Source organism: Lactuca sativa, chromosome 8 (assembly GCF_002870075.4).
Source record: "Lactuca sativa cultivar Salinas chromosome 8, Lsat_Salinas_v11, whole genome shotgun sequence".
Lineage (NCBI taxonomy): Eukaryota > Viridiplantae > Streptophyta > Magnoliopsida > Asterales > Asteraceae > Lactuca > Lactuca sativa.
The window spans coordinates 258977202-258988449 of NC_056630.2; the positions used below are offsets into that span (position 1 = coordinate 258977202).

The 11248-nt window shown below is 34.6% G+C and overlaps 1 protein-coding gene across 1 annotated transcript; it reads left to right on the plus strand.

The window, feature by feature from the left end:
* The first annotated feature begins 4200 nt into the window (after positions 1-4200).
* On the plus strand, positions 4201-6663 carry LOC111903608 (uncharacterized). Its single transcript, XM_023899377.2, has 7 exons — positions 4201-4474; positions 4634-4912; positions 5026-5260; positions 5366-5658; positions 5735-5899; positions 6029-6147; positions 6247-6663. The coding sequence occupies exons 1-7, from the start codon at positions 4201-4203 to the stop codon at positions 6661-6663; spliced, it is 1782 nt and encodes a 593-aa protein (XP_023755145.2).
* The last annotated feature ends 4585 nt before the right edge of the window (positions 6664-11248 follow it).

Genomic DNA, 11248 nt, shown 5'->3' on the forward strand with positions numbered 1-11248 from the left:
TTTGGAAAATTGCGGTTTCAAATATCGTTCAAAAATATCGGAGCCGGGATTATCGTCGGTATCAGCCACGATTTGACCGAGTTTTGAAAACCGATATCCCACTTTTTTTCCGATATTTGAGTATTTGGGCTTTTTTTACATATTTATTAAAAACATAAGTTATTTATATGGATCAGCCCACATCTTCGAATACTATAAGCCCAAGCTCCTTTTCTTAAGTCGTGACCTAATCAGATATTGGAAGAAATTGGAAACAAGTCAACGACAAACATATTTTTCCATGCCTGCTACAACGGTGTTGTTCTTGCTAATGCGATCGATCCCAAATCCGCCATCAAAATAAGTGATGAGAAGATTAATCAATGCCACAAACGACTCAAAGAAGTAAGCATCTTATTCCTTTAAGAAACTCTGACTCTTCCTTCCCCCATCCCCATTAAATCCTAATTTTGTTGGTGTATATATATTGATTGATACTGTATGTTTATCGAATGCTTATTACCTATTAATGCTAGTTGCTAGTTGCTTCTTGTATATTAATTTAATTCTCATTGTTACGTGTTTGTTTTTTTGGAAATTGGAACTTGGAACCAGCAAATTATATAACAACTCAATTAATTTGTAATGAAACCTCAATTAATGCATTTAAGTTGTAATTGTAATCAGACCGTAGTTAATGCATTTAATTTGCATCTGTTTTGTGCAACAGGTTACTGTTTTTACCTGTAAACATGGAAGGTCAATCTTCACATGCTTCAACAAACCCAACAACTACTACTACTACATCATCAGATGCTGGTACTAGATGTTCAAATGGAGATATGGCTAGGGAGTGGGGAGTCTGGAAAGATCCCACAAAAAAAATTGAATATGTGGTGCACTCTTTGTGACAAAAAAATATGTGGAGGAATCACACGGTTGAAGTAACACCTTGCTCATATACCAGGAGAAGTCTCCAAATGCCCTAACGTGACACCGGTTGTAATGAAAAAAGTGTTTGCATCGATACAAGAAGAAGAAAAAAAAGAAAAACAAAGAAATATAGAAATTCTAAGATCATCAAGCACAATAGGATTATCTGATAACGAGGATGAAGAAGATGAGATACGAGTCAGGGATGATGTCACACCCCGAAAACCAAAGGCGGAAACATTTTCGGGGCGGACTCCACGTTGAGTATCAAATCCAATGCACATAGTAAGCAAAGTAAACAACCATTACATTACATATAAAAGTTTACATTTGTTCGAAAGTAAATTATACAAGTATGATACATAGTATATATGAGCAAAAGTAAGACGTGTCTTCTATGCACTCCGTCTTCGCCAAAAGGGATCATCGGGTACCTGTCTAATGTGGACCTGAGAATACAAACAGTTTGAAAATCAGCATAAAGCTGGTGAGTTCATAAGATGTTTGTTTTCTGAAAAATGTATAAGTTTCCTTTAGTTTTCTAAAAAGGTTGCTATCCAAGAAAATCCCATATTTTCTTATGTAAAACAGTTTAGTTATCATTTATTACCAATTCGATTACATGTTGTATATTACCCCAGGAAAATCCCATATTTTCCTAATAGTTTAATTATCCATTCATTTCTTAATTCGTTTATGAGTTGTTATGTTATCCCAGGAAAATCCCATATTTTCCTAAGTGTAAGTTTGGTTAAATATCACAGTGTATAGTTTAATACATAAAATTATATATTGAAAATCATGGGATTACGATCCCGAACTAGATATAAGATAGTTTGATATACACGAAACTATAGATAGATATAGATTGAAAACCATGGGACTATCATCCCGCACTAGATATAGATTGAGAATCATGGGACTATCATCCCGTACTAGATATAGATTGGAAATCATGGGATTACCATCCCGTACTAGATATAGATTCTAACCATGGGACTACCATCCCGCACTAGATATGTAATATGTATATATGCTGAAAACCATAGGAATAACATCCTGCACTAGATACAAAATCTATAGACTGAAAACCATGGGACTATCATCCCGTACTAGATATAGGAACTATAGATAGAAAATAGATATAAAATCAAATCAAAACCGTGAATAAACTTATATTAATACGTATTGTGAGTCGGGTAACCATGCTAATACAACAACGAGACCTCCTTGACGTTTGTCAGACGTCGGACGATATCCAGAATTTGTCACCCCAGGCGTGCCCGCCTAACTGTAGCTAGCAGTTTAGATGTGGGATTGTTAGTCCCGAATAGATCTATTCACAAATTCCACGCTCTCCCTCCAGGAGACTCTGGTTACACTTCCGGGGAGGATTTACAGATGACCCAAAGGGCAATGACGAATCTCACAAGGTAGTATTACATTATTCATGGTGTTTTCAAACGTCATCAAACATACCAATCATTATGAAACATAATACAGTGAAAACAGTTATATATGATGAAATTATCTGGAAATGCATTCTAAATGAAACAGAGATAAACTGAATCAGACATAGTTTATTTATTAACATTACTTGAAATCCGAATTCATAAAACGAGTACTGGAAATCCCTAATTATTCCCATAATAATTTGATTAGTTTGATTGTTTCCTTTACTGAAATCTATGTAATTATAATTGATAAAACATCCCTTATGCTCAGCATAATACATAAGGGGTAAAATATCTATAAGTTTGCAAGATATTTATTCAAATACATCAATTTTAGGTTTTGAAAACATTTCTATTTTGCTTGTATTTCCCCCTGAAAACATTGAAAAACCATTGAAAAAGGGTAGGGGTATGAACTCACCAGACGAGAAAACGCGACGAATTGAATGCTAAGCGTTGGTTCGGGGCTTAATCACACGCGAGGTTCCTATGTAATATGAAATGGTATACAAATGTATCTAATTAGACTTTAAAACACTAATTAGATATGATAATACACTCCAATGAGCGAAAACACTTCAAATCAAGTGTTTGGAAGGACCCGGGTGGCATTTAAGGACACATAAAGCTTGGGTATGGAGTTTACTCTTCAAGAGTAAACTCACACAAGATTTTTCGGCCCTAATGTACCATTCCCCATGAGTTTATGGCCGTAAACTCATGGTGGTGTGTTTTATGATTCTAAATGGCAAGATAACACTTGAGGAGGGTTGGTATGAATTTATCTAAGGCATGGAAGTGGATTAAATCACCAAGAACACCGTTAAAGGGAGTTTACAGCCCTAAACATGGAGTTTACGGCCGTAAGCTCCTATACCCTTCTTAGATTGATGATTTAATTGCCTTAGACCAATCACATGTGATTCAAACAATTTTTACAAGCCTTAGGATGAATTTTGGGCACCATTTGACTTATCTTAATGAGTTTACGGCCCTGGAACCTATCCTTGGGGGATTATGGCTGTAAACTCTCAAATGAAGAGTTTTTATTATGTTTAAGGTCCCCAAATTGATTTTGGTTGGTTCTAGGATTTATTCCAAGGCTAATGGTGTGTTTAGATGGCTTTTAAACACTTGGTTTTGAGTTTACTCTCCATGAGGATGAGTTTATGGCCCAAGCATGATCTTGGGCAGTAAACTCATGTTTACTCCTCAAAAATGATGATTAGGGTGTTCTAAGTCCGAATTGGTTAGCCACAAAGTCATATCTAAGTCCCAAAATTGGTTTGGAGGGGTTTTAAGGCACAAAAACCCACTTATTATGTGTTTACGGCCCAAGAATGCTCCAGGGCCGTAAAATCATGTTTGAGGTTCATTTTCATAGATTAAACTCAGATTTGAAGGCTAATGAGGTTGAACAACAAGTTAGGGAAGTTACCTTGAAGATTTTAAGCCTTAAATTGATGTTTTGGACCTAGATCTTTGGTTTGAGAAGAGAGGTTAGAGAGAGAGAGAGAGAGTAGTGAGAGAGAGAAAAAGCTTCAAATGGAAGCTTAATCATCTTTAAATAGAGTCTAAGATTTGGACACGGTGGAATTCTACCCGATACCGACGTTAGACGGGGCTTTTGGTCGCACCCGATTAAGTTGTCGTAACCCGGCGAGGACGTTTCTAAAAATTTTCAAATAAACATTTTGGGCCAATTTCATGAGTTCCTAAGGGATTTGGACACTCATGAGATTAAAATAAACATATAAATTAAATAATTTAGCCCAAAAACGAAATCGGAATGAATCGCTAAAGACAGATTTTACTGAAGAAATGGGTTACGGCGATGGACAAACTTCGGGTTGTTACAGATGATAGTAAGAAAAGAAAGTTTGTAAGTTCTAGTAATGTTTGCGGTCCAATTGATTGTGTTTATAAGAGCGATCGTGGAAAAGCACATCAAAGCACGTTGGATAAAAACAATCCAATCAAAGAGAAGCTGAAGAGCATTGCTTGGAAAAAGTTTGCGATTTGGGCTTACACGGTTGGCTTACCATTCAGTGCCGTACGTGATGAAAGTTTCCAAGATGTAATTGATTCCATTGGAGATTATGGAAAAGGTAATTAAGTAATCCCTTGCTTTTTAAATTAAACAACAAGTTCAATTGTCATCGTACAATGAGTGATTAATATTTAAAAAAAGTAATCACTTTAATCATATATTTATTGATTAATATTTTAATATTTACTAACTAATTAATTATATCTATCAATCTTAGGTATGCCCGCTCCAAGTTACCATAATGTTCGGGTGACATTACTAAAGGAGGTGTTACAAGATACTAATAAGTTTGTGGACTCATTTCGGCCACAGTGGCAGAAATACGGATGTAGCATTATGTCCTATTTTTGGACAAATGGAAAAGGAAGGGCATTGATAAAATTTTTAGTGAATTGTCCAACTGGAACCGTATTTCTTAAGTCAATTGATGCATCAGAGCATGTGAAGGATGCTCAATTAATTGTGAAGATGATTAATCAGGTGATTGAAGATGTTGGCGAGGAAAACATTGTTCAGGTCTAATGATTTCTTATCTTGTTTCTTATTTTTAACTTCCATTTACTTGTACTAATTAAATATATTTTTTTCATTTCTTGTATTTTCTTATAGATAACGGCTCAAACTATAAAGCTGCGGGAAATTTTTTAGAAGAACAACATCCAAAGTTGTTTTGGACTCCATGTGCAGCACACTGTGTGAACCTTATGATACAAGATCTCAGGGAAAAAATAAAAAAGATAAAGGGTGTTTTGACTGATGCAAGATTGATTGTGGTTTACATTTATAATCATGGAAGAATTTTGAACACGATGCGAAAGTTGACCAAGAATAAAGAGTTGCACAGGTCTTGTATAACTAGGTTTGCCACTCAGTACTACACTTTATAGAGTATACATGAGAATCACCATCATCTTCAAGTGTTGTTTGTTTCTGAACAATGGACAAAAAGTGCATTTGTAAAGAAAGCTATGGGAAAGAAGGTGGAGAGGATAGTTGCAAAGCAAGCATTTTGGGACGATGTGTATTTCTCTTGTCAAATATTTTCACCTTTGGTAGATATGATTCGGTTGGTTGATAGGGAAGATCAACCGTGCATGGGTTATACCTATGATGCAATGAGTCGAGCAAAAGAGCAAATAAGCAAAAATCTAAAAGGTGGGCCTAATGCAAGGATGGAGAGTACAGTTTTGTCTAAAATTCAACAAAGATGGCCTGACCAACTTCATCATCCTTTACATGCAGGTATAAAACTTCACCTATTGATGGAAATTAAAAATTAATTTTATTGTTTGGTTTTAATATTTTAATGAATGTGCAGCTGGATGTTTTCTTAATCCTGCCATTTATCATGGAGAAAATTCAGAGATTGAGAAAATTAAAGATATAGTGACGGGACTATATGTTGCCATCAACCGTCTTGTTCCCGATGAAGATGAGAATGATCTTTTAAGACAGCAATTGGATATCTACATTGATTCAGAAGGCTAATTTGGATCTGCATCCGCTAAAAGAAGTAGAATGAAAGTTACACGATGTAAGTAAAAAAGTATAATGCAATCAATTCTTATTATTTCTTATTTTTTATTAACTTATGTTTATTTATAAAATATAGATATTTGGTGGCATTCTTATGGGATCGACACTCCTTTGCTTCAAAATTTTGCTATCAAGGTCCTTAGTCAAACGTGTAGTGCTTCACCTTGTGAACGCAATTGGAGTACATTTGACAATGTAAGTCCTTTTAACAATTTTTTTTATAAACTATAGATTACATTAGTTTAATTGAAAGTTTGAAACTCTAACTAACTTTTCATATTGCTTTTCTTTTAGTTACACTCCAAGAAAAGGAATTGTCTTTTACAGCAAAAACTCAATGACCTTGTGTTTATCCAATATAACACAAGGTTACAAAGGAGATTTGAATTACTAAAAAGCAACAAAACTGATCCTATTTTGTTGAGAGATGTAGAGGAAAATGATGAGTGGATGATACCGACAGAGGCTGAACTTCAAGACTTTGTGGATGCACGTGATGGTCTTCTTTGGTCAGATGTGCGAGAAGCGATGGGAGGAAATGTAGACATCGGGCCTAGTACGAGGAGCAAAAGGGAGCGTTATAGAGATGATGATGATGATAATGACCAGACTAGAGTTGAACTGGAATATGATGTGTATGTGGACCTTGATGTAGAAGTGAATGCATTAGACGATGTTGACTCGGAAGCCGAACCAGTAGACTGCGATTGATCTTTTGTTTGGAAATTTGATTTAGACTCTTTTAATATATGTTATGTGGATGTGGACCTTGTATAACTATGTTATGTGTTTTTACATTTTATATGACTCTTTGTGATTTTATATATATATATATATATATATATATATATATATATATATATATATATATATATATATATATATATATATAAACCGCTATCCCACCGCGAGAACCGCTATTTTAAATTGCGGCAAGTGACCACGATAAGATTTTGGACCTCGATAACTGCATAGAGAAATAATCAAGAGTAAACCTATTAGACAGTAACACACGACTTGAGGTTTGCAACCTATCGTGTTGAAAAAATGTTTATTTCTATACCATTCCAGTAAAGTTACTTATGCATATGAGTTCTACGAGTTCTCAATTGACCGCATAAGGGCAAGCACCTTGTTCAATGATAGTACGTTGACTAGTATAGGTGAGCTGCTAAATAACTTGGAAGCAATGGTGGGACCCTTGATGGAAAGAAATTAAGAATGAACAAGTTCTGTCCATAAGAGTTTGGATTTGACAGAAACCTTATCATATGATTATGGTTATGACAAATTCACATGGATAAGAGCACATACACCATAAAATCTAAGTGTCATAAGGTTTCTCTCCTTCATGAAAATGATTGTGAGGAAACGCTTTCACTAGGAAGATTTTAAGGAGTTAGCTATTGTGTAAATTGCATTCTCAAATTCAATTATGATTACGACATCCCTCTTCATAGTTTGAATTGTGGGATTTGGCAATTAGTTTAAACATTTAAGACTTATTGCTATAAGTGTTGAAATTGTTTAGACACATATATAAGCTTTAAGTAAAGGTGTGTAAGGTTGAGAAACTTAGATAAAGGCTTATCAAAGCGTATCGTATTAACAAATATGAACTTTGGAAGTCAATAAGTATTGATTTCTAGAAGTCCAAATGTTTTCTGAATACATGTCAAAGCTAGTGGGAGCATAAATGTTATGCTAGTATGGATATAATTATCATGTTAGTGGGAGCATGATTATTATTTTAGGTATTGCAAGTTAGCAATATTAATTATAGGAAACAAAGTTTTAATTTGCAAAGGTTGAATAGTTGTTTTGCTATAATTAAGGGAGAGAATATTATACTTCGTTTCGAAATCTAAAAGCTTGGATCGAGAAATTTTAATCAAATTTAGTCAAAAGACATATATGGACGTTATGTTGAAAAGATTCAACTTAAAAGGATTCTATATATGGCAATATCATAGCAAGGAACTGGTAAAGTATCACGTTTGCATTATGATTCATGTCCCATGCGCTTCGGGTATAGGATCGATTGTATATGCAGTAATATTCGACCATTCTAGAATTTTCCAAATGCCTAGGGAATTAAGAGGGAAAAGGGACTAGAACCGGATTTGAATAAAATAATTAAACAACTGTCAAGTACAATCTAAGGTTCGCCAAGGATTGGTCACTTGTGGGCAGTTGGAAGTATAGTAACGAATGGACCATATTGGCATTATTATGATTAGATATGATTCTATTAATAATGAGTTGTCGTATGGCAAATATGGAAATGTTTCCATACTGGTAGTTGAATATCAAGAAACTATGTCTAGATTAGAAACTTTTATGTAAGAAGGATGTTCAAAGGAATATACTTTGAATGTGAGACTTCACATCTATGGAATTGTATTGTAACAATCGCCAATAGAGAACTTTGTAATTTCATTGGCAAAGTCTTGGTGACTTTTGTGCAATAAGATTACAAAATGATCATTGCATAAAATGTTAGAATCTAACATGTTCTAGTAGTGGCGAGAATTTTGTGTTCTTACACTAACGATAAGGATTAGGAGTTGTGAAAAGAGTATCATTAGAAATGTGTTAAATTGATATATTTCACAAAGTAAGGACCATAGGTAAACATAGTGTGCATGTTTGGTGCATGGGACAACTGTTGTTATAATTCAAGTAATAAGTTGATTACCCGAAACAATGAATAATGAGTAATCAATATGGTGATTAAATAAAGGTGTCTTATTTATACTCAAAATTTTGGGGCCATATGGGATTAGTATTATTCTTGTGTTTCACTTTGTATGTTTTGACTTCCTGAATAATAAGATTATTCAAACCATCCGCAGTCGATCATACTTTGGAAGTAGGTATGAAAGAAGACTATCATGAATCTGACTGTAGATTGTCTAAAGTGTTTTAGACACAACAAAAGTTTGCTGCAGGGTTCATGAGTACTCATATAAGATTAGAGCATTGGATTAAACCCATGCTCACGTGAATCACTTCATGGATTTTATCACGGGTGGTTAGTGAGACGATAATATCTTATATTCTTGAAACCGAGACGTGTGAGTTATATTTTGCAAGTCAGTTGCACATTGATAATATGTAAACGCACCAGTAACTTGGTGTTATAAAACATATTGTTGTGTGTGATTTGATGAGTAGGTATAAGCAAGCATTGAGTCAAAGTTTATCCGTTCCTTTTACCCAAAGTAGGTTAAAAGTGATATATGTGGGCCCCTCGATGATTTAGTGATGACACCAAAAGTGTTTGGCCAAGCCGAGACTGAGTTGATGTGTTCAATTATAGTCTGCTATCAGTCGTCATAAATCGGAAATCGGGAAACAACACATGAACAGAGAGTATGATTAAAATCCATGTCCTAGTTCATACGATATCTAGAATGGAGTAATATATGATCCCTTATCTAAAGGACACGTTTCTGATAAGATCAGAGTTCGACAGAGACTTTTGAAAGCTACGATTGCTAATCAGGTTCTGAAGTCACATGCAATATAATTATTAGACTTATCCAAGTGGGAGACTGTTGGATTAGGTGTCTAAGCCTATAACTATTTTGGTATGTACTTGACCCGATTGTGAGCATGGTCCTTTTGGGTTGCCTTCACCATAGCAACTGATAGGATGAGTTAAGGAGAAAGAGGTTTAATTATGATTTATTAATATATTATAAGAATAATATATTAAAAGAGAAATCATATTGTTTAATTAATATTAGTCAATAATTAATTAAGAATTAATTTTGTGGCTAAAAGAGATTAATTAAACTTAGGGGACTAATATTGTAATTATAAGATAAATGCATTGTGGGCTATGGATTCCTAATGGAAAGGGCATTGGATGAAATCTATGGGAAGCCCATATGATTTTCGTCCAATAGCCTTGTAGAAAGGTTCCATGGGTTGCTTAAGGCCTAAGCAGAGAATTAGGGTTTCACCTAAAACCCTAGCAGCCTACACAAGTATAAAAGGACCCCTAGGGCTCCAAAAAAACATGGCTAAGCATTCCTTGGAGTATCTTGGACATTTTTGATGCCTCCTCCCTCTCTCCTAAGTCATCTTGTTGAACATGGTGTTTGTGATTCCATTAGAGGTGCAAGATTTGAGGCACTAAGCTTTCAAGAGTCAAGACCAAGGAGATTTTTGATTGTTATTGCTACATAACAATCAAGGTAAGATCTAAACCCTAATTCATATGTTGATTCGATTACTATATGCTAGATCTAGGGTTTATGAGCTTTGGATGATTATTGCATGTTCATTAGACAAACTAGATCCAAAGCTTTAGGGTTTGCATGTACACCACAGGATTGATGTAGTGCTCAAAACCCATCATATAATTTATAATATTATAAGTTAATAATATATATATATATATATATATATATATATATATATATATATATATATATATGTGTGTGTGTGTGTGTGTATTTATGTATGTATGTATGTGTAAGAGCAAGTCAGTTTTACCGTTAGTAGACCTCATTCACGAAGCCGGTCTATAAGGGGGTATAAGGTTGTTGCCTATTAAATGGCAGCTTAATATTCCTTGACTGGTGGAGGGTCGTTAGCCGAACGGGTAGGACAATGACTATAATTCTCATTAAAAGTATAATGAAAAAAAATATAAAGTAACTAAACCTTTTATAAATTCTCAATCTTAGTTACTTTAGGAAAATGTGAAATTGGTGCTATCCCTTGAAAATTACACTTTGAACCTTACTAGGTCGTTAGTGGAGCGTGTGTGGGTAACCGACATACTAACATGGACTAGTAAGAGTGGAAAAGGGTGACTTAATCGTTATCATGGATCGGTGGAGTGTGTGTGGGTAATTGACACATTGATTAGGTGATAAAGATTAAGGGTACCAAGTTAATTTTCATGGTTATTCACACGTTGTTTGTGATCCTCGGCATCCCAGTCACAAACTTGAGAGGGCACAATCGAGATTTAAACATGCCATTGAAAAGTTCAATGAATCTAAAAAGAATCTAGGAGTTTCTATCCAATTAAAACCTAATAATTTATTTTGTTTTTTATGGTGGAAATTGGTGAATCGTCATTTGCCTACCTTTAAATATTTTATAGCTTGGATTACGGCATCCCTCTTTCAAGTTATATAGTATTGTGTTGAGTCCTAGCTTGAATATTACATTTGGGTGTCTATCCTATATCTAATATAAACTTTTCTTTCTTCTTTTCAGATGTCTTCCAACAATGCTGTTTCTGGCTTAAACCCTACCGACTCCTTCTCTCTCA